Here is a 24,999-nt window from a genome sequence, read left to right on the forward strand (position 1 = left end):
TTCCCTCCCCAGCTTCTACCAGCTTCCTGAAAGAAAGAGCCCTTAGTCTGGGTGATCCACCTAGAGCTTGCTGAGCTCCACATGCACCCCCATCATTCCGGACTGCTCGCATCCGGCTCCCTGGGTCAGGCCATCCTGACACCCACAGCCTATCCCAGCTCTCCTGACTGCACGAAAGGGTGCTTTGCTATTCTTGCCCATCGGTCAGCCACTTGGTTTTTCTGATACATTCCTACACACACACAGCAATGGGGAAGAGTCTGGGGGACGGCTTCCAGATCGCACCCACACATTTTATTCAGGCCCTGGGTGCATCAGCCATCAGATATTTGTAGTTGCATCGATAAAGCATTCAGGCGATGAGACTAGCAAAGCCAGACGGAAAGAAGGAACAGGGCTGGGCATCCTCGAACACACCTGTCATGAACCTAAATACACACCTACGTCTAAAATGATGTTTTCTCCAAAAAGTATCTTCCTTAAATGTGTCCCTTATAAGAGTCTGGGGATGGGAGAATGGAGAGAACTAAAACATGCTGAAGGAATGATCCATTTCGTAATACTACTACTACTAGTAATATTAGCAGTAGTGATAATTATTACTCTAAAAATTTACCCAAATAGCTAGTATTCCTAAGATCCTCCCTCGTAAAACAAAACAAAACAAAACAAATACAAAAACCCAATAAATGAATGAATAAATAAATAAATAAAACAAAAAAGCCACGGGGACCCATGCTTTCCTTGTGTCTCATGAACCCTGACGACATTTCTGTGCCATCTCATAATGGCCTGTGCATGTCAAGGAGATAACTGTGGTGGGGCTCCTGCTGGTTAAGATTCTGTGGAAACTCCCCAGGCTAGAACGGCAGAGCCAACTACTTCCAAGAATAACAGGGAGTGAGAATCAAGTAGACAACTCACTTTAGAAATGAAAGAATATCAAACAAGGGTTTATAACGCCATAAAACAATGTCTAGTTCCAAGACCTTCTGTCCATCATGGATCCGAGCACGTATGACGCAGAATAAGGCAGAGTACTCACTCTCTGTCGATGACAAGGCAGGTCACAGCCTCTGCGGCGATTACGTTTGCTGTCCTCACATCCTCCCTGCATAAGAAAGAGAGAGACGTTGAAGTAAAAGAACTTTTAAAATCAGAGAAAAGTGTTCACTGCGATTCCTTTCAGGAGACACAGTGAATCATGTAGCCCCTCTGATGTATCCATCCCTGGGGTTAGGCTTTGTTGATGTCTCGAATTCCTTCATCCCAAGGAACCACCTTATTCTTGCCATTAATCCCTCAGATCCTACGGTTACAATCCAGGAGTTAGAATTTTTGATTTGAAAGTTTCATTTATGCAAGTGAAGCAAAATTTTCTATCTTCATAGCCCTGAGCTCTTTGGGGAATTAAGGAGTTAACTGGATAATGATGCGGATGGTAATGACGTGAGTAATGAGAGTTTTTAAAGGACCCAAAGGTAGATTTCTGAGGATTGAGTAACCCGTTTATGTATGAATTTATTATTCTAACCTTGAGAACAATGGATCTGTTTTAATTATCACCTCAGAGACCCTGTTTTAATGTGGCTAACCTTCTGGCAACTTCTAACACACAGTTATTCATCAATACCACAGTTCTCGGTTCTTCAAGATTATCTGACAAATATTAATTGCTCTGATTGAAATGTGTACATACTGTTTGGAAATATCCAATTTGTCACTGTAGGCATATCTATGAACTTCTTAAACCTTTAGAAATGTGCTCTTCTATTTCTCATCTTACCCAGAGGTCAAAGACAGACTTTGCAAATTAACATTCGCATTTCATTCTGAGCTACTAAAAATGTCATAGTACCGCTGTATGAAAACATTAAGTTATACACGAAAATGTACTCTTTTCCCTAGAAAAATAAAATGTCAAAGTTAACATAATGATAAATATAAGTTGGAAATATATTACACAGAAATAATATGCTGTTAATAATACATTCTAAAAATCATAACCCAAATATCATAGGTCTCTAACAATAGGCTTTTAAAGTCTTGAAAATAAAGACATATCTGCTCAATTTTTATTTTTTCAGAATACATTATGTCCTCATATGTATTTCTGAACCCAGTATTTTTTCTGCCGAAATATCTTTCACTGTTGCTACACTGCAGTGTTGTAATTACAGCTGTGGGGCACCTGGCTGGCTCAGGGGTAGACCCCGCAACTCTTACTCTCGGAGTCGTGAGTTTGAGACCCATGTTAGGTGTAGTGATGACTTAAATAAAAACTTAAAAAAAATTAAAGAGATAAAATTATAGTTGTTTCACAGGAACCATTAGTATTGGATATTTGGTAAGCAAGTGCCCCCTTACTAAAATTATTTTTCAGAAACAGCTTGATGAAATTGTTAAGGATTCCTATTCCACAGAGATTTTAAACTCATGTTTTCCCTTCCAAGGGAATCCACACTAGGATTCTGGTAGATTTGTGTTACATTTATACATTGATTTCGGAAGAAGGAGTTTTTAATTACTTTTTCATACAATCACATCACATGACCTTCCACTTGTTTGCAGCTAGTTTTAGGAATGTAAGTAAAATTTCTTTATCTTTTTCACTAGGTTTGGGTTTTTTTTTTCCCTTGGTGTGGTTTTTTTAAGAAATCTTGGGTGTTTTACATCATCACTTTCTCTTATGAAAGCAACCTTTTCTACTTTTGTTTCTCACTGCTTATTGCTGTTAAAGGAGAGAAGTGACTGAGTGTGTATCTTTAACCCACATGTCATACTAAGTTCACATCTGAGGCTGTAACTTTTATTCCAAACTCCTCAGCCCCGACAGGATTCTGCCAGTGCCCCCCTCAAATCCTCACCTTCCAGCCAAACTGGCTGCCTCTATTCTCTGCTGAATACACCCCCACCTCCCCAGCCTATGGAGCGGGGGTGGAGGGTAGTTTCCTTCCTCAATTCACTAGAACTAACTCGACCAGGTTCTCTACCCATCTGATCTCATGGCCTGATGCACCTCTCGACCCATGGACCTATGACAGTCTGTAATCTGTACGCTTATTTGTGGGGACACTTGGTTGTCGATTCTATCCCCCTCCCACTAAACCATCCGGGGGCAGGTTCCATAGCAAGTTTTACTCTCTGTCTTACCCCAAATGCAGGGGCATGCAGGAGGTGCCTACTGTGTGGTCCAAAAATGGCTAAGGTACCACAGCCTCGAGCCCATGGGTAGGACGAGCAGAGAACAGTCTTTGGACACACGCGAGATTTAGGAGGCAAGCTATAATCCATGTGAAAGCCTTGAAATGGGAATGGTAAGAGCGCGTGCTCCCTGGAGGGCATTAAGCGCGACAGAGTTAAGTTCATCGTAACGCCCCATGGGTGGAAAGCAGCGTGTTCTTCTCTGCATGCTGGTTCTTTCCTCTCCTGCGCGGCCACGCTGCTCAGCAGTTTCCCCTGCCCAACAGAGTGCAGATACTCTTTCTGCTCCAAGGGAGCAAACGATATATTTTCAATTCCATGATCACTTTCTGAGCAGGAATTTCAGTGGACACAACAATGGGCAGAAAACATGGGTAATGCCCATTATGTCCTTCATAAATCATATGATTGACTATCTTTTCTTTCCTTCCTTTCTTCCATCTGTCCATCGGTCCTTCATTTAAAAAAAAATGTTTTATTTATTTATTTTTTAGAGAGAGAGAAAGTGCGGGATCGGGGGGGGGGGAGCTGCAGGCCGAGGGAGAATCAGACTCCCCTCTGAGCAGGGAGGCCCCCACAAGCCAGGATCCCAGGACCCTGAGATCATGACCTGAGTCAAAGGCAGATGCTTCATCAACAGAGCCACCCAGGTGTCCAAGAATGACTTATTTCTTAGGAGGCTGCCCACGGTAGTATGTTACTACACGTTGCTGCTAGTCTAACAAACAAAATGTGCACCTATCACAGCTTTACAGAAAACATATTAAATCTGAATTTTCCTAAAATATATGACCATCTTGACAATTTAGAAATTGCCCACAAAGTCTTTAAAAATATAATATATACAAAATAATGCTTTGTTCTGAACATATTCTCTGTGCATATTCATTTTTTAACTATTTCAGCCCAAATTTCCAACATTTTAACATTTATTGTATTATCTGGCCGAAATTGGATCTCCTTTTTCAAGTGAATTCAATTTTCTTGCAACAGAAAGAAAACACCTAAATATTTTAAAATAGAGATGGGGAAAATAAAATATGAGTGACTCTGTGAAGAAAAATTGGAATTACTTTATTTTAAAAAGGAAAATCTGTGAATTATGACCTACAGTCAGCCTTAGTACCTAGTAATGTATATCAAAACAGAAAAGAAGCATAACATGGGGAAAACCACATATTAACCATTAGATTATAATATCTGCCATTTATTCAGTACCTAGTATATGGCAGGAACTGTATTAGGTGATTTGCACAAATCTCGCTTAACGCAGACAGCAGAGGGTGGATATTTTATCTCAGCTGCACATAAGAGGACAAAGGTTAAGCAGCACCCCCAGAGTCAAACCCAGCCTATGAGTAGCTGCCTTTGGAATTTGAACACAGAGCTGAGGGGCTCCCGAGCCCATGTCCGTCCACAGAAGTCCACTCCCTATGCACTCCGCTACCAGATTCCACTCTGACAACAATTCTAAATGCATTCTAATGCAGAATGACTTGGGAGCAGTAAGTAGTCATAATGCTTGTCACCATAAAAATATATATATTTACTTGTTAATAAAAACAGCTTTCACATGTGCATGGGTGGTGCACTGCAAAACTAACTCAATAAACTGTTTTGATGTTCACAGTGTTCGAATTCCTATCCGTGGCTCTGTCCTAGCCCTGCGATGTTACTTTGCAGTCCTGTTACAATAGGAAATTATTAAATGCCAAGTTCACTCAATGCCAAACTCATGTTGCTACTAGGCTGTCATTGTATCTCTATTATTAAGGTGTTTTGTGCCATTAATGCCTGTCAGTCGGGTATCTAGGTGTGCTGTCCCTGTGGACTGAGAAAGCCTGCTCCCAGGAGAGACAGAATGCCATCTGATCGAGAACTGACATATGCTCATCCCTGATTTTAGGAGAGACAGTAAAGAAGCTTCTAATGAGAGAATGCTACTCGTAGAAGCTGCTAATACAGTGACTTACTGTATCTGCTTATTTCCTTGGCAGGTCCAAGCAAATATGTAGATTGAGGTAGAAAACATTACGTACTCGTCTAATACAGAGGTCCTAATAGCTCCATGTGGCTATTATACCGTCCTCTGTGCATACACAGCTGCTACGATATTGGTTTCACATAGAACATCTGCCCAGTTAGAAGGGTTTCACGTAATACCAGCTTAAATGAGAAAAAGAGGAAGGAGGGAGATCGTGTTACTGATAAAAACAGCTTTCTTTGATTCTTACTTTTTTGTCAGATCATGTTATGTGATCGTTTCTAATAGAAGAAATAGGAGATTTGGAAAGTCTCCCTGACACTGACCACAAGATAATCTCATAACTAGAATTATAAGATAATGTACAATATCCGTAATTAAGAACATCCACCAAACACACACACACCTGTATCTACATGAGGGGCCAAGTCTAGCACACGCACAGTCTCTAAAAATCAGATCTCCTGCTCAGCCATTTCTCTGTGTGTGTTAGCTGACATTGGACAAACACATACTACTGGGCAAGCAGCTTCCGTTGGCAGATTAACTTCACACATGCTGTTGATTAGTGAGTCATTACAAGCAAAGCTATGCAGATTAGCAGGGCTCTCTCTTTAGGCCTTTCTGGAGAAGTTAGAAATTCCTTTCCATGAAATCATACAGCATGAAAAACACCCCAAATATTTGCAAACACAGTTTTCTGGGCACCGACTCTGAGACTCTGTGAGTTTCATCACTGGAATCTTCATCATCGCTGTATCCCAACGTGGAGTCACTGTCGGTGTCTGAATAATCCATAGCAAGGGCTCATGTGGGCTCTTGTCGCTCTGAAGCAATTTTCTTATGCCTCATGGCTGTGAGGGAACTCTCTAGCACATCGAGACCTCAGGAGAACGACACAGAGCATAGGAGGCCAAAGTAGGGCATAGTTCATGCGAAGGAGCTGCCTGAGAAGCTTTTCCAGCTCTAGAGCAATGTGACCGCGGGCACCTGAGTCCTCCCTCCCTCCGAGCCAGCCTTCATGGAAACTGACACCTGAGCACTCACAGCAACCCTCTCAGTCAAGTGCAACAGGTCAAGTTCACAGCGGAGTCTGCTTCACGCTGGACAGAATAAACCCTTCCCATCTCAAAAATCAAAGGCAAACAAACTACAAGTGGGATGATAAACAACCAACAGCCACTTAAACTGAAATTAAGCTTTGAATTAGTGATGAACTAGAATGGCAGAATTTGTGGCAAATTCAACTGTGCCTTCCAATTCGGAAGTTAGGTCCCAGAGCAGGTATGTGTTCTCGGACAAAAAGCTGAATCAGGCCAGTCACAACAACTCTACTTCCTATTTGGTTGTGAAGTTATTCCAACATGATTCGCGCCTCCCGCGCTCTGTAAAATGGATCAATGGACCGCACCCAAATACACGTCTTCTAACCAGGGCTGGCGAAGAGTCAACAACCAGTCAATTTTACCTGCCATATCCTATCATCATTTTGGGGTCTTCTAGGACATCTCAGAAGCAGTGACTCTTTCCACTTCCCGTCTGGAAACTCATTCCCTAAGTTTCTGTAATAATCAGTCTCCTAAATCTTTCTGCTATCACCCTCTCAATTTATTTTCCTGAATCCTTTACCTTAGTGCACTGAAATACAGGTGTTCCTCCCAAATTCTGTTTCTGGCCTTCTAGCTTGTTGCTCTGACTTCTTTCATTGGGGAAATCTCACCTCATCTTATGGTATCAACTCTTAACTTTACAAATGACTCCAAAGACTTCATTTGAAGTTTTCTCTCTCTCCTCTGGAGAGAGATATCACCTTCCTCTGGAAGTTCCACTGTAATCTCCAACTCACACCCAATTCATTCTCCCTTAACTGCAAAACCTCGGTTTTCTGTGGGTACCCTATGACATCACTCTTTGGGTTAATGACATCACCATTCTTTTTTGGGCGGGGCAGAGAGAGACACAGCAAGAGAGGGAACACAGCAGAGGAGTGGGAGAGGGAGAGGCAGGCCTCCCATGGAGCAGGGAGCCCAATGCAGGGCTTGATCCCAGGACCCCAGGATCATGACCTGAGCTGAAGGTAGACGCTTAAAGACTGAGCCACCCAGGCGCCCCAATCACATCACCATTCTTACACTCATCCAGGCTCAAAAGAATCAATTCATTCTTTGCTCTCTCCATGCCTGCATAGGTTTGCTCAGACTGGCTCAGTCTCTGCCTTCTCTCTTGTCCCTCTCCTTCCGGTGCATTCCTAGAGCTACTGCTCTAGGTGGGCTATTACCATTCCTACCAGGAATGCTGATTTGTGCTTGTAACTGGCCCCTGTGCTCCTGCTCAATACCTCTTCCCATCCACGTCTCACTTTGTTGCACATTTTCAAATTTAAATCTAGTTGAGTCAACTCATCGCATGAAAGCTTTCAAAGGAAATGTCCAGGAAAGAAAATTTCTGCACTGTCATTTAGGGTTGGAAGTCTAACGCTCCCTCACCTATGACCTTTTCAGGCACTGCACTTGTGGCAAATAACAGTTTCAGCTGTTATCCTCATGTCTGTGCACAGGGAGGTGAGGCTGCCAAGAACCCTCCATCCAGTTCAAATGTTCACCTGTGCAAACTTCCATAATCGCTCAGTAGCATTTGTGAAGGTAAAAAATAATAATAATAATAATCCACCCAAGAAATAGGTCTACCTATTGATTATAGAAAAAAGTAGTTAAACACAAAAAGAGAGAAAAATAGAAAAATACTATGATGGCATCTACCAGGAGATAACTAAGGTTAACACCTTGGCAAAACATCCTTCAAACACTTTATTATTCTTAAGTATTCATGTTTCATGAACAATAATCATAAGAAGGCAATAATTATCTTAAGAAATATTTACTGGGAGCTATCATATCCTGTATGCCTGAATCCATGGTGTAGTGAGGACAGACGTTAAATCAGTATGCAAGCATGTATTTGTAATACCGATCAGACAGCACACAGTCAGGGCTATGATAAGGGAGGATCTCATTTGGCAATTTAGATGACAGACAGCCTTTTTGAGGATGTTAAACAGTAAGACTAGGAGACAAGTGCAACATAGGCAGGAGCCCCAAGGAAGGAAATAGCATATTTTAAAACAAAGAAGAAATATCTTACTGTAAAGCAAAGGTGGCAAGAATTGTGTGATTGAAGAAAAGAAGGTGGGGGCTGGGAGAAACAAGACTGGAGGGCCAGGCCACATGCTTCAGTGCCTGGGGCTACTCTAAGGATTTATTTTTTTAGGAAGAGATTAAGGGCACGTGGGTGGCTCAGTGGGTTAAGCTTCCCACTCTTGATTTAGGCTCAGGTCATGAGGTCATGATCTCGGGGTCATGACCATCAGCCTCCATATTGGCTGGCCAGGGAGTCTGCCTCAGATTCTCTCCCTCTGCCCCTCCTCCCACTCACAGTCCTATACTCACTTGCTCTTTCGAATAAATACATACAATCTTTATGGAGAAATTGACAAAGTGAATTTTTTTTTTAATCCTAATACATAGAAACTTAACAATTGGTTGGAAAGCTCAATTAAAGGAAACACATTGTATGCTATGATGAAATAAAGCATCAAGGAAATCATTTCAGATTTGCCCATGCAAGGCAGTCCCTGCTTCTCCTCAAGAGTAGGGACTCATGGAGCACCTGGGTGGCTCAGTGGGTTAAGCTTCTGCCTTCGGCTTAGGTCATGGTCTCAGCATCCTGGGATCAAGCCCCGCATCGGGCTTCCTGATCAGTAGAGAGCCTGCTTCCTCCTTTCTCTCTGCCTGCCTCTCTGCCTGATCTCTCTCTGTCAAATAAATAAATAAAATCATAAAAAAATAAAAAAGAGTAGAGACTCATGACATGACCTCAAAGAGGGTATTTCTCTAGGCAGAACAATCCCAAGTGTGATCCATAAAGTAACTCCAAAGTTTATTCTTCCTAGCAACACCGATGGGTATGTCCACCCACTGTATTAATTCACTTCCTCAGAGGATGCAAATCCTCTTCCATCTATGCCCTCAGAAGGTCATCATAAATAAGAGTCACGGATCTGGAAGAATTCCATTTTCACATTGTTTTTTTCCCTATGACTTCTGTTGCATTGATGGCATAATGAATCTTTCATGGGACATTGGAACTTTGCATTCTATGGCGTGCTTCAATGACAATGAACATGGATATTTATTAGACTGAACCAAATGAAATTGACCCTTCTGCATTGCTGTTGGCAATTTCATACGGTTCAACTATATGAAAAGGAGAGAGGAAGCAATTGCAAAGGAGTTAATACTGCTATTTCTTCTCCATTGTGCTCCCTTCCACGCTGCTCCCATATTCCATATTTGAATGCGTATGTTCCTCTGAATGTTGATGTGACTGATGGCTTCTGCTCTCCTATCTAGACATTAAAGACAGTTCTCGGTATGTTCCATTATAGCTAGGGTATGAATGAACTGCCGAGGAAACTCCTAGTTTTTGTTGTTGTTGTTGTTGTTGTTGTTGTTGCTGTTGCTAGAATACAAATAGTATTGACTCTATACTCTAGCTTCGAACAGTAAACTTTTTGGCAGAGTCTTACAAATACAGAGAAGGTCTTCTCAGAGTGTATTTCATGGAGAGAGAAGGAAGCGTCTGCTTTTCTTCTTTATTCTCTGTTATTTTATTAGTTGTTTAGAAGCATAGATTTCGATATTATGTTGCCATGGTTTTCTCAGGGGCCCATCTGGTCTGTTTCTGAATGATTTAGAGGTATTTTAATTTTAGAGGGAAAAAAAGGAGGAGGAAAATTTTCCTCTATTAAAATTTAAAAAGAAGTCACACAACAGAGTAAATGTTTGTTCCTTTGCCCAAATCAGACTCCCACTTTCCTCCTGATTCCATGCTTCCCCTTCTCTGAACCATACTTCATAAAATAATTTGATCAAAACAAATCTGGTGGCTGGTTTTACTTTTCAGACAGTGATGCATATTAAGTTCATAATTTATGGGCCAAAGAAAGTTTGCGCTGTGGAGAAGGTATTCACAGACATACTATTCCATTTGTGCCTCAGAGGTTTTAAGTACTTTTTTTTTTTTTTTTAAGATTTTACTTATTTATTTGAGAGAAACAGAAAGAGAGAGAGAGAGAGAGCGCGCGCGCACACACACAAGCAGGGGGAGGGGCAAAGGGAGAAGGAGAAGCAGACTCCCCGTAAGCAGGGAGCCCAATAACATGGGGCTTGATCCCAGGACCCTGAGATCATGACCTGAGCTGAAGGCATACGCTTAAAGGCCAGAGCCATCCAGGTACCCCAGGTTCTAAGTACTTTAAAGAATAAAATAATGCATTGGCCTTTTTTCTGCATGTCTTCTGCATTCCAAAGAGCTGACAAGTAATTCTTCTGTTCTCCCTATCTTTAAAGGAGCAGAAACAGAATTCTACTAGAATGATGGCTAGAATTGAGGGACTGGTAAATCCCAACTGATGCTTGTTTGATACCAGTGTTAAGTAAGTTGTGTGGGCACATATTTCAAAGGCCTTTTACCTAAAGTGCCTTCGAGCTGGGAGTGTGTCCTCTCCTGTAAAGAATCCAAGGCACCGTGTCAGGAGGGTGTCTCTCTTTTCTTGTTCTATTGCCAACTTACTACATGACCTTGAGGAAGTGCCCCATTCTCTGTTTCATTACCCACATATGAACCAGTGACTGAGATCACTATTCTGTTCTCTGCTGTAATTAGTTTTAGCAACATGAACACTTTTCCGAAAGTTCCAATTATTATGGTTTTCAATGCTCCTGGGACAATTCATCCTGAGTCCAAGGATATTGCTTTAGATAGAAAAGGACATGATGAGCCTGTAATTGTGATCTACTATCTGAGTATGTCAGTGGCATATCATGGCATAGATTTTCATATTGATCATGTTAATCTGTGACAAAAAATGTATGTTCACATGAAAATTAGACATGTTCACTTCAAATAATATATTCACAATCAAGAAAAGTAAGTAAGTTAGTAAGTCTTCATAAAATAGTATTTTGATACTTAAAAATTAAAATTGAGATTTTTAACCGGGCTCCTTCAGGGAAGAGAAATATCGAGAAAGTTCATTTATTATTATTATTATTACTTTTAGAATTTTAAGAGAGAGACAATTATAAAAGATCTTTTCCCTTTTTTTCTTTGGTTCTTGCTCATAAATATTTTCTATTTTGCATATTTGAATAAAGAGCTAGCTTTTTATTTTATTTTATTTTATTTTTTAAGATTTTATTTGACAGATAGAGATCACAAGTAGGCAGAGAGGCAGGTAGAGGGGGGGTGGGAAGAAGCAGGCTCCCTGCTGAGCAGAGGGCCCAATGCGGGGCTCGATCCCAGGACCCTGGGATCATGACCTGAGCTGAAGGCAGAGGCTTTAACCCACTGAGCCACTCAGGCGCCCCCATCTAACACACTATAATTTCATCCAAACTGATGATCAACTTTGAATCACAGATAAACAGAAGAAACAACTTAATTAGTTAAGAAAGGAAACTCATGCCTCTGCTTATACAAGACAAATTTGAATAAAAAGTGCTGAAGCAAAACTCCTGTATACAAGCAAAACAATTGGTGTTGGTTAGGAAAAGCAAACAGGATATTGGATTTATTAAGTATATTGATCAATTTTTACCAAGAATTTTAATATATTAGACTTGCTTTCCCTGTCCAGCAACTTTATGAATATGATTTTAAATAGTTGTAAAATATTACACATTTAAATATTTAAATAATTGAGAGCTAATTTCTTTAATATGTAAAGATTTTCTACAAGTCAATAAAAATATAAAAGATAACATTTCAATTAAAAAATGAACTAATTATTTGAACACTTTATAGACAAGTAAGAAATAGCTTTTAAACAAGAGAAGAGGCCACAAAACAATGAGATAAATGCAACAGCCTTGTGAATACACTATTGATAGAAATATAACCTAGTGTAACATTTTTTTAGACAATTCAGCTTTGTTTAATAATTCAGCACTACTGATTAAATTTTTTCTTGTGATTATTTATCTCACAGAAGTACTCACACTTTTGGGAAACAATGACCTTAAATATTACTACAACATTGTAATAACAACATTGGAAATAACCTAGATATCCATCAATGTGGCATAAAATTTTTCTACAACAGTACAAGGGGATATTTTTTTAAAGAAACTATTAAAATAACTGCCTCTCTGATTTCTTACCATTCAGTTTTCCCTCCCTTCTGCTACGGCCCCCTGTGCTCTGAACTCTGGGAAACAAACTGAGGGATACAGAAGGGAAGGGTGTGGGATGTGGTAAACAGGTGATGGGTATTAAGGAAGGCAGATGTTTTAATGAGCACTGGGTGTTACATGCAACTAATGAACTGTCAAACACTACATCAAAAAATAATGATGTTATATGTTGGCTAACTGAACATAATAAATAAAATAAAATAAAATAAAGTAAAATAAGATAAAATAAAACTGGAGAAAATATATATGTACTTGATCTCGAGGATACCTCAAGTGAAAAGATCCTGAACGAACCTAAGTGTATATACCCTCATTTATGTAAAATACACAGACAAGCATCCATTAAAATTGGTTATGTTAGGGTGTGTTACAAAAAGTAATTACATCCAGGGAAGAGAGTATGTGATTCAAGGACAGAAAAAGGAGGGAAAATTACTTTTGTAACTTAAGTTTTATGTTATGTACTTGAATTACCTATCATAAAATAAATATTTTTCTGAAGTAACTACATGAAATAATAGAAATGGACTCTTACAAGCAATTTCTGGGTAGAGAGGCTGGCAAGGTCTTATTCTCCTCAGGGGCCTTGCCTGGGGTGACTGCGTGTTTAGCTGTTGTCCATCCCAGGGCCGCCGTTCAACCCCCGCCCCGTGGGCATCCCCAGTGAGCAGGACTCAAGCTAATTTATGCTGGCCTGGCCTGGTCTGATCACACCGCAGGGATACTAGCTTAGCGGGCGGAGCAGTAAAATCGTTTGACACAGTGTCCTCCCGTGTCATGTACAGCGTGGCCTTTTGCCCTCCTTTCATTGGCAGCAATTACAGGATCGACATGGCATCCTAAGGAAGGTATTTTTTCCAGCAGGGACATCTGCATCTTAACACCCTTAACCCTTGTTAGGGTGCCATTATGGGCCTCTTCAAATGTTAAGCCAGCAACTGTAGGTGCACATGTCAAACATTTGGTATGGATAGGAGTATATGTACGGATGTAATAACTAACACCTATATTTAACAGTTCCTTGAGACTGTATTTTTTTTCTATTGCAAAATCCAAATTTATTTTGAAAAAAAAAAAAAGACATAAAAGTTTAAAATGTCGAATATGGTTCTTTCCTATATTATTAAAATATCAAAAATAATTCCTCTTGTTCATAATGTGGGCATCGAAACACAATAATTACCTGTAGGTGAAAATTATACCCCACATTTATTTAATGGAATAAAATACAAGACAAAATGTGATGTTCATGTAACACTTATTTGAGACATGTAACATATTTTACATATGGAGTACTATGGTGATTATTTTCCTCCTACGTAGAGCAATCCAATACTCAATAAAAAGCCCTGTATTCCAGGGTGCCTGGGTGGCTCAGTCAGTTAAGGGTCTGACTTTGACTCAGGTCATTGTCTCAGGATCCTGGGATTGAGCCCTATTTCAGTCTCCCCATTCAACAGGGGGTCTTTTTGTCCCTGTGCCCTTCCCCTCATTCATGTACTTTCCTTCTCTTTCTCAAGTAACTAAATAAAATCTTCTAAAAATTTTTTTAACATTATTTGTTTATTTGACACAGAGAGAGAGATCACAAGTAGGCAGAGAGGCAGAGAGCCCAATGTGGGGCTCAATGCCAGGACCCTGAGATCATGACCTGAGATGAGGGCAGAGGCTTAACCCACTGAGCTATATTTTTAATATTTCTAGAAGTAATTGGAAAATAATTTTCTCTCTATAATGATTTTTTGCAATATAATCACACAAGATACATTAACTGTGTCTATAAAGTCCCTGGTAAACCTTTGCATAAAGTGCAAAACCTTGTTCTTAGAAGAGCAGATTCAAAAGTTACCACATCTAGGTTCAAATACCAGATGGGACTTGATTAGTCATTTTTTAATGTAGGACAAGAATTTAAATTCCCCACTTCTCCATTTTCTTGGGAAAATAAAATTACTTAACAGGATCAATATAATGAAGAATAAGTAAATATATGTACAAAAGCACCTGGATTAGTGTCTGACATAGTGATCACTCAGTAAGCATTAGACAGTATTATTATGATTTCACTATTTTTATAACATGTCTAACCCCAAAAGATTCTCTTTGTTCTTGTTACCTCTGGTAAATCATAACTCACATGCCTCATATCTGAAAAGTGTGTCAAGGATTAACAGTTATCCCTTCATAGTGAATAAATTCTGAAAAGTGAATCTGAAAAGTGTGTTAAGAATTAATAGTTATCCCTTCATAGTGAATAAATCCCTTGGTTGATAATATAAAACATGCCTTCAATGTGCAGTCGAGGGTTTCAGATCACACCTGTGAAATTTTCAACTATAGCTGACTCTTTAATCTGAAACTTGCAGGAATTAATTAAAATGGTTTCTTGTTGTAATACAGGAAAAAAAAATTACTTCCACTCATTCATTCACTTTCTCATAAAGTAGGGTTGCCAGATTTAGCAAATAAAATTACAAACCATACAATTTAATTTAAATTTCAGATAATATATTTTTAGCACAAGAATACCCCATGTAATGACATACTTAGAGTAGAAAATTATTTATTTAAAATTCAAATTTAACTGGTATCTTGCAATGATCTAAAATCTTTCAAACATATCAAAAGCATTTCCAAGAGGGAAATTTATAGTGATGCAGGCCAACTACCAGAAAGAAAAGAAAAAAAAAAAAACCCTTAAATAATCAATCTAACTTTATACCCAAAGGAACTAAAAAAAGGAAGAAAAAGCAAAGCCCAAAGATAATAGGAGGAAAGAAATAATAAAGATCAGAATGGAAATAAATGAAATAGAAATTAAAAGAAAATAAAGATCAATAAAGCCAAGAGCTGGTTCCTTGAAAAGGCACATAAAAAAGGGTAAACCTTTAGGCTCATCAAGAAAAAATAAAGTGAGTGAGAGGGAGGACCCAAATTTTTAAAAAATCTAAAATGAAAGAGAAGTAACAACTGACATCACTGAACAAAGGACTGTAAGAGAATACTGTGAAAAATTATGTGCCGATGACCTGGACAACGTAGAAGAGATGGTTAAACTCCTAGAAAGGTACAGTCTTTCAAAACTGATTCAAGAAAAAAATAAATATCTGAACAGGTTCATTACAAATAACAAAACTGACTCATCAAAAAACTCCCAACAAACATAAGTCCAGGACCAGATAGAGAATTTATCTGTGAATCCCAAACATAAAGAAGCGTTAATTCCCATTCTCCTCAAACTATTCCAAAAAACAGAGGAAATAGGAAAGTTTCCAAATACATTCTATGAGGCCAGCATTACGTTGATTCCCAAACCAAAGACACTGTACACAGACACACACACACCAATCAAACAAAGAACTACAGGTCACTGTTCCCAGTGAACACAGATGTAAAAGTCCTCAACAATATACTAGCAAACCACATTCAGCAATACACGAAAAGGATCGCTCAACATGATAAAGTGGGATTTTTTCCTGGGGATGCAAAAATGGTTCAATATCTGTAAATCAGTGAATGTGATACACTACATGAAAAAATAAAGGACAAAAATCATATGAGAACCTCAGCAGATGCAGAAAAAGAATTTGACAAAATTTAACATATGCTTAAGATTTCTATCTCTCAGAGTGGGATTAGAGGGAACAGACCTCAGCATTATAAAGGCCATATATAATAAATCCACAATTAATATCATACAAAATGTCATAAAACTGAAAGATTTTCCTCCAAGATCAGAAATAAAACAAGGATGTTCATTCTTGCCATTCTTATTCAACGCAGTATTAAGTCCTAGCCATAGCAAGTGGGTGAGAAAAATAAATAACAGGCATCTAAACTGTAAGGAAGAAGTAAAACTGTCACTATTTTAGCAGAGGACATGATACTATACAGCCCAATCCTTAAAGAACTCATCAAAAACTATTAGAATTAATAAATGAATTCAGTAAAGTCGCAGGATACAAAATTAATATACAGAAATCTTTCTACACACTAACAACAAAGCAGCAGAAAGAGAAATTAAGAAAACAATCCCATTTACAATTGCAGAATGAAGAATAAAATAACTAGGAACAAACCAACCTAGAGGTTGAAATACAGATACTCTGAAAACTATAAAATACTGATGAAGGGAAGTGAAGACAATACAAAAAATGGAAAAGATATTCCACGCCCACAGACTGAGAGAACTAGTTAGTACTGTTAAAATGACCATCCTATCCAAAGCAGTCTACAGATTCACTGTAATCTCTATCAACATGCCAATATCATTTTTCACAGAAGTAGAACAAATAATCCTAAAATTTGTATGGGACCACAAAAGACCCTGAACAGCCACAGCAATCTTAAGAAAGAAAAACCAACCTGGAGGTACTATAATCCCAGACTTTAAGATACACTACAAATACATCATAATAAAAAATGGTACTAACATAAAAATAGACACAAAGATAAATCAGTGTAATATAAGGGAGCCCAGAAATAAAATTGCATTTATACAGTGAATTAATCTATAACCAAGGAGGCAAGACTATCCAATGGGGGAAAAAGACAGTCTCTTCTACAAACAGTGCTGGAAAAACTAGATAGCTACATGCAAAAGAATGGAACTGGACCACTTTATTACACCATACAAAAAATAAACTTAAAATGGATTGACAACCTAAATGGGAGACCTGAATCCATAAAACTCCTTAAAGAAAACATAGGCAGTAATCTCTTAGACACTGGTCTTCGCTATATATATATATATCCAACCATATATATATGGTGTATCCAACCATATATATGGTCTCCTGAGGCAAGGGAAACAAAAGCAAAAATAATCAACAGCTGGAACTACACCAAAATAAAAAACTTTTCTGAGTGAAGGAAACAACAAAACAACAACAACAACCAAATAGCCTAGTGAATGGGAGAAGATATTTGCAAATGGTATATCTGATAAGGGGTTAATATCCAAAATATATACACACAGCTCAACACCAAAAAATCCCAAAGAACAATAGACATTTTTCCAAAGAAGACATGCAGATATCCTAAAGACACTTGAAACAACACTTGATATCACTCATCATTAAAGGTGGTAAGTTACCGCCTTACCCCAGTCAGAATGGCTAGTAGACAAGAGTATCACCTTACATCAGACAGAATGGCAGAAAGACGAGAAACAGCAAGTGAGGATATGGAGAAAAGAGAACTTGTTAGGCACTGCTGGTGAGAATACAAATTGATGCAGCTGATGTAAAACTGTATGGAGTCTCCTAAAAATATTAAAAACACAAATACAATATGATCCAGTAATTTCACTACTGGGTTACCCAAAGAAAATGAAGATACTACTTTGAAAGGATACATGCACCCCTATGTTTATGGCAGCATTCTTTACAATCACCAGGGTATGGAGGCTGCCCAAATGTCCCTCAGCAGATGGTTGGATAAAGAAGATACGGTGTGTAGCTACAATGGAATATTACTCAGCCATACAAAAGAACAAGATCTTGCCATTTACCACAGCATGGATGGGTCTACAGGGTATTATGCTTAGTGAAATAAGAGAAAGACAAATACATATGTATTCATTTATATGTGGAATCTAAAACACAACAAAGCAGAAACAGACCCACAACACAGAGAACAAAGTGATGGTTCGGTTGGGTCAGTGGGGGAAGGGGAGCAGAAGATACAGGCTTCCGGTCATGGAATGACTAAGTCACAGGGGTGAAAGGTACAGCACGGGGAATCTATTCAATGGCACTGCAATGTGCTGTATGGTGACATGTGGGAGCTATGCTTGTGGCGCGTGTAACAGAGGGACAGACTTGTCCAATCCCCATGTTGTTCATCTGAAATTTACTTGTATCAGCTATACCTTATTAAAAAAAGAAATCACTGTATCTCTTTTATTTATTTATTTTTTTTTTGATCTGGTAACCGCGAATAAAGTTTCTCCATGGAGACTCTGAACATGGTGCTGCCCTAGGTGTTGGGTTTATAAATGGGTAAAGAGCAAAATTCCTGTCCTCCTAGAGTTAACAGTCTAGTAAGGCAGAGCACTGACAGTTATCATACAGTGTCATTAGGGTATCAGGTGATCAGAGGCATAAAGAGAGTGACTTGGAATCACATGGGCATGCCCCAACCCTGGCTGGGAGATAGGGTGGGACGGAGGCACGGATTTATTGTCAGAGAGGATCTGGAAAACTAAGGGAAGAGTCGCAACCTCAGGTAAGAACTGATGTGAATTTAGAAATGGGTTAACTGAGGAAGGGAGATGGTCATATCACAAGGAGCAGCCTGTGAAAAAGAGCGAGTCAGTCTTGTGCACAGGGAACAGCAAGTAACTCACAGTGGTTGAAACCCTGGGAGCAAAAAGGGCAGGAAAGTGACACGAGGCTAGCACGGATGGGACAGGAGTTACAGATGGCTGCATGCAGACCACACACATGTATTATAGAAATCAGAAGACTGTTTGACCACATCCTGAAACCTCTATAAAATCTCTGAAAGGGAGTAAAACACAGGACAAGCAGGAGACCCTGTGTGGCCAGTATGCTCTCCAGGTACCTGGGTTTCTAATTTTGCTGTTAGAGACTGAAGGGAATTGCTGGGGGGTTGGTGGGGGAGACCACTGAATCCTTCCTGGATAACTATAAGATGAAAAGTATTTAAAGTGAACAGTGACCATATTAGGACCCCCAGGAAGTCTTCCCAGCTTCATAACCTCCCAGTTGCCCTCCTTATTTCTTCTCTTCAGTATGCTCATGATTTATCAGTTTACCTGACAGCAAATGATGGACATGGGGCATCTGGAAAACTATTCTTTGGCTGTCTTCTGTGTTTTGAGCTTTGCAAAACGGAGTGGGCCTCTGTGTATTTCAGCCCCTGGGCTCCATCCAGAGCCGCAGCTCCCTCCATGCCAAGGCACTGGGACACTAAGCTTAACTGAGCACCTACTATGTGAGAAGCACTGGGAAGATGGGCAGCAAGAGCCATGGACTGTTACCTTGAGTTTATAGCTGAGGATTCTGAGGTCCCTAGGGTAACACAGGAGGGTTGTTGTAAAAATAGTTGTGGCACAACTGAAACCAGGCAAACCAACAATCACTGAGTGCTTCTCTGTACCAGGTATTTGCTGCTTAAAAAGGAAATATCTTGATAATACAATCATATAGGGTCAGGAAACTATGCCCCCTGGGCCACACCAGCCAGCAGCCTGTTTGCACAGTTCCCAAGGCATGAATGGTTTCTACATTACTGAAAGGTTTTTTAAAAAAAGCTGAAAACAGTAAAGCAAAGAACATGCACTAGAATGCATATGTGATATGCAAAACCTAGATAGTTGCTGTCCAGCTCTTTACAGAAAAGGTTTGCCTTCTTCTGAACAGATGGAAGAACTAAGTCCAGGGAAATTCAAGGAACTGCTTGGAATCATACAGTTAAAGAGAAACAGATCTGCATTTTAAGTTAGATTTTTTTTTCTTTTCCCTATGTCTGTGTACCTTCCACTAACCAAACTGTCTTTCTGGTCTTGGAAATACCCTTGGGTATTCTGCAGCTGTGGTCAACAGGTGTTATTCTCTGGGCTGTATTTGCCTTGACCTTCTAATGGGGTGACAGCACAGACATGAATTCACTTTCACCTAACCCAAATCCACTGCCATATAAAAAAATCACCCTACTACTCTCTTCCACCCTTGTGATTTTATGCATCTACCTCCCCAGGGATGACAACCCCGTCAGGCTCAAATCCTTAATTAATGTTTTCTCAGCAGTAACACACATGGAACCTACATGACAGTCAATTACTTAGTGATTCAACAATACTTCCTTCTGCAGACTCAAACCACCCTTAAAATGGCTCAAAAGAAAATGCTCAATAAACACAATCTACACTTTAATAAAGCATCACACCATTTGACAGACTTTTAAAGATCACACAGCAAATAACCTGCTAATTAAATAAAGTCTTAATGGAACTTTTAATCATCTTAATTAAGGTATTTAGTGGTTTATGTTACTTCTAGGTGCAAGACGAGGCTCGCAACCGTCAGTTCCTATATTCAGTCTTAATCACAAAATGGAGAAATCTATTTTATCTGACTACCAGACAGTCCTGGTTACCCAGCATTATCTATTCATGGTGCAGAACACGGTCAGTTATCACACCATCAGATGAATGTTGTATTTCCTTATTCTGCCCCCAAGATGATGGGCTGATACCCTTTATAAATAAAGCAGCCACATCTTCTTTCTTCATCCAAAGTGCCTTTAAAGGATTCGTTTTATCCCCTCTCCTTCCACCCTCCTTCTCTCCCTCTCCTCCTGCTCTTCTTTCCGTCCATCCACTGGATTACTGTGTCTAAAATCTGTAAGAAACTACCTTCCACACTACGACAGATAGATACAGTGATGTGCACTGCACAGCCCTTACTCCCAAGAAATTCAGAGTTAAATAAAGGCAAATGGGCTAATGACAGAATAGCAACTATGCAAATAATTGTATTTAACGATAAGTTAGTATTTATTGAGTGGTCTCCATATGCCAATTCCTGTCATAGACATTGACACGTTTGAACTGACTTCATCATCACAATATTTGATTCAATTACCATGATACTTCCCCAGTGTGCCAGATGAAGAAACTGAGGTACAGAGAGACTAAGCACTTTCCCAAGGCCATAAAGCCGATGAGTGAGAGAGAATCAGATTTAGGTAGGACATGCTATACTTCTGGTGTCATGAATTATCATACTTGATCCTCACAAACATCCCCTAACAGATACATTCTTAGATTGTCTTCTCAGATCACCATAACCACAATTCTGTAATAACATCCTTTGCTCCAAGCCCATCCAGGCAAACATTTGGTCACCCTTTCCCTTGCCACCAGGCTGTAACGCTCATAGCTAGCTGCTTGGACCTTGCTGCTTGGGGCTAAGTGGTAAGTGTCAAGGGTGATTGACCAAACTGGCCAATCAGATTCTGTTTAGAGGGAACTACGATTGAAGGACGCATTTACCTCAGAACAAGAGGGAGCTCCAGCAAAGGAGTTCTCCACCATATGGATAGAAAAGTCAGAGAAAACAGGTGCAGCAAACAAGACGGAGAGATGTACACAGCAAAGCTAGGATGAGGAGAATCCTACTTGTTTGGGATGCATTTCTTGAATGTTCATTATCATTCTTGAGAGCACCAAGGAACCTTGGGTCCATAAGGTAGTTCATTCTCCACCCAGTTTGGTCCCTTTTTGCATCATCCTAGGGTGAGTCAGACTTTGTTTCTTAGAATTAAGAAGAATAACAATTACACCAAAGGATATTATATGGAGAGGGTGTCTTTATGGTTAAATTGTGGGAGCAGATCGGAAGCTCCAGGAGTTTATGTGAGAAATGCAAAAATAATTATAATACAAGAGGAGAAAACTACAAATCCCACAAAGTCAGTATATACAAGGGGAAGGGATATGAAAAAAAAAAAAAAACTGCATGCATATAGAAACCTTAAGGGTGATTATGCCAAAAAAAAAAAAAAAGCAAAAAACAAAAAACAATTTGCCAGGTCTTAAGATATGGATAGACTTTGTTTTTGTAGTGACAGAAGGAACCATGGTCTAAATACAGGGGACAGTGTGGATGATGCAGTGTGCTGAGAAGTCAGCTTTGCTTGAACCAAGATGGATTGAGGACATATGGGAGAACCAGCCAGAAAGGCAGGCTGGAGGTACACTGTAGCAGACAGAGAACTGTAGACTATGACATTCCTACTTTTTAACTATTTCCTTAAGGGCTTGCAAGGGACATGATCATAAACTTTAAGAAAATCCTCTGGCAACGTCAAGTAGTAGAAGAGAAGAAACAAGATATGGGAAGACAACTCGGGAGTTCAGGTAGAAGACAAAATGAGCCTAGGTAACTCTTCCAGATCCATAATACGGTCATGAAGCAGGTAAACAGTCTGCTTCCATAGAACTCCCCATCAACATCCCTCTCTAGAATTGAAAAGAATCACACACAAAGCATATGGTGATATAGATAATTACAAATGTAAATGACCACCAACACCAAATGTGTTGAAATGACTCCTACTGTACTGAGTCCTAGGATCACTCTTTCCCCTGGAGTACTTATGGCCTTAGTGTTCTCACCACAAAATGTGTATCTAGGCAGAGGACAGGAGCAAAGGTAAGTGCAGAGAACCCAGGTAATCATGATTTAATTGTAAGTAAAAGTTAATATGCAATGGTGTGGCCAGAACACAGAGGACAGCAGCTGGCGCCATCTTGCTGAGAGGCTTTGAGGCACAGACCTCTTGGACGAAGTTATGGAGGGGCTAGGTCTTCAAGACAAAAGAGACACAGACAAGGTAAGAGGTGGAACTGAGTGGAATTGGGTGAGAAGTGATCAGCTGGGTGGCAGAGAGGCTCCTACATGCAAAGGCGGACAGTTGACAAACAGTAGACAAACGACAGCCATGTCTGTGGCTTGGAGTACCACAGTGAGAATCAGGGAGGAGTAGATAATCAGGCTGGAAAGGAGGGCAGGAGCCAGACCACAGGGAGATCCAAACTACTTAATGTGTGATGAAAGCGGTGAGCTCTCAAATAACACTGCTTAGTGTCTCCAGGAAACTCCAGCATGGGAGCCTTTCACCTTGATCCTCAAGAACACACTATTTATATCCAGAGAAAGCCTAAAATTAGACAGGATCAAAACATTCCCATTGACTCACACAAAGGAGATCATCTCTCCACAACGAACTTCCTGAGTTATATTTAAAATCTCTCTAAGTGCCAAAGCAATAAAATGATTAACATATGATTAACTATCATGTTTGCCGAAAGATTTTAATAAGAATAGAAAAACATCGCAAAATACACTAATGGTGTCACCTGTGAATCCCATAATCCTGGGTCAGGCTGTCAACAGAGGCTATCACCCCATGGCTGAGCAAGCAAATCTGTTAAAACAAAGAGCCAGTACGATAGCTGAACTTTTTGTGCATTTCCTGTGTGCTAGGCACCTGCTGTGTGCTGTAAATCATCTAATTTAAAGATATATCTGCTTCTCTAAAGTATTTTCCCTTTCATTCCCTGCCCCTCCTCCAACTGGAAGGTCTTGCATTGGGTGACAGAAAGAATGTGGGCACTCGACTCCAACACACTCGGTTCTGGATTCTTCTCATCATTTACCTTCAGAGAAGTTACCTGACCTTGCTGAGTCCCATTTACTTCTCTGGTTAAAAGAAATAGCACTATGGGGCACCTAGGTGGCTCAGTCGGTTAAGGACCTGCCTTCAGCTCAGGTGATGATCTTGGGGTCCTGGGATCAAGCCCCGCATTGGGCTTCCTGCTCAGCAGGGAGCCTGCTTCTCCCTCTCCCTTCATTCCTTCTCCCCATTTATGCTCTGTCTCAAATAAATAAATAAATAAATAAATAAAGCCTTAAAAAAAAAAAGCACTATAATATCTACACTGTAGAGTGATCAAGATTCAGGAAAAGGATCCAAATCAAGACCTCAGGGACGATTCTGGCATTTGTTGGCAATAGAGAACATTTCTTGGCCAGGCATGCTTATAAGCTTTTTCTCTCCGAAGGCCCGCACTTCTCTTTGGGCACCGGCCTTGGTAGGCAATTCAACTTCCCTAAAGGATGACGAGCCTCCCAACTTTCAGAACACGTAGCTCTACACATGATTAGTCAGAGAAGTAGCAACAGTATGGCTTTGACAATGTGGCTTTGGCAGGCTGCCTGTTGCCAGGAGTTGGGGGGACATGCATAGCAACGGGGGTCAACCATGCTTACTTTGAGCAATCAGCCTATTTGTACTTATTGGACACTATGCACCCACTGGAGAGTGAAGCTGCAAAGTACAGCCCAATCCTCAGAGTCACATCAGACCTCCCAGAGCAAGTTTGGCTCTGTTTTTTCCTCCTTGCCTATCTCTCTCCGCCCCATATGTACTATGTCCTCTCTGTCTCAATTCCTTAATATGATTTTCCTAGGGTGCTGAGCTTTCTCCTTTCCTCCCTCCATCTTTCTATAAAGAAAATAACCTAAAACACTGATGTGAAATGAGCAGATGCTGAACAGAATTAAAAAACAGAGCTCTGGGGCATGGGTGTCCCAAGTCTAAAATCAAGTTCTTTAAAAACTGTTTAGAGCCACCTTCTCAATAATCATATGGCACAGTATGAGTCTGATTTTGGTTGAAGCTGCACAGCCAATGAGATGTGTCAAGTGGAGGGTACAGGACAGAAGACAAGGAACCATCATCCAGAGCTAAGAGAAGCTCCTAAGTGCTGCTGTTTATGACCCACAGAGGGGAGTTTGTTATCGGTGTGGACAACAAATCAAGTCTTTTTGGGGGAATTTATATCTTAAAAAAATGATGGGGATTCATTAACTCCCTTTCTTCAGATGGCCAGGAGGTCAACTTAAGTATTTCCCTGACCAAGAAGATAAGTTTGGAAAAATAAGCTGGTTGCATCTCCTCTGTCTGCATTGGTAGGAACCTTCTTAGGAGTTTCATGCTCTACCTGGAAAGTGGTGGGATGTA

General features: G+C 40.0%; 1 protein-coding gene across 2 annotated transcripts in view; it reads right to left on the minus strand.

Moving 5' to 3' along the window:
- The window catches only part of PRKG1 (protein kinase cGMP-dependent 1), a 1,263,025-nt gene that overhangs the window by 153,362 nt on the left and 1,084,664 nt on the right, over window positions 1-24,999 (minus strand). For both annotated transcript variants that reach the window (XM_059170234.1, XM_059170233.1), the window contains exon 8: window positions 1,046-1,111. In XM_059170234.1, coding sequence (XP_059026217.1) covers window positions 1,046-1,111 — 66 coding nt within the window. The remainder of the gene's footprint in view (window positions 1-1,045; window positions 1,112-24,999) is intronic.

Source organism: Mustela lutreola, chromosome 4 (assembly GCF_030435805.1).
Source record: "Mustela lutreola isolate mMusLut2 chromosome 4, mMusLut2.pri, whole genome shotgun sequence".
Lineage (NCBI taxonomy): Eukaryota > Metazoa > Chordata > Mammalia > Carnivora > Mustelidae > Mustela > Mustela lutreola.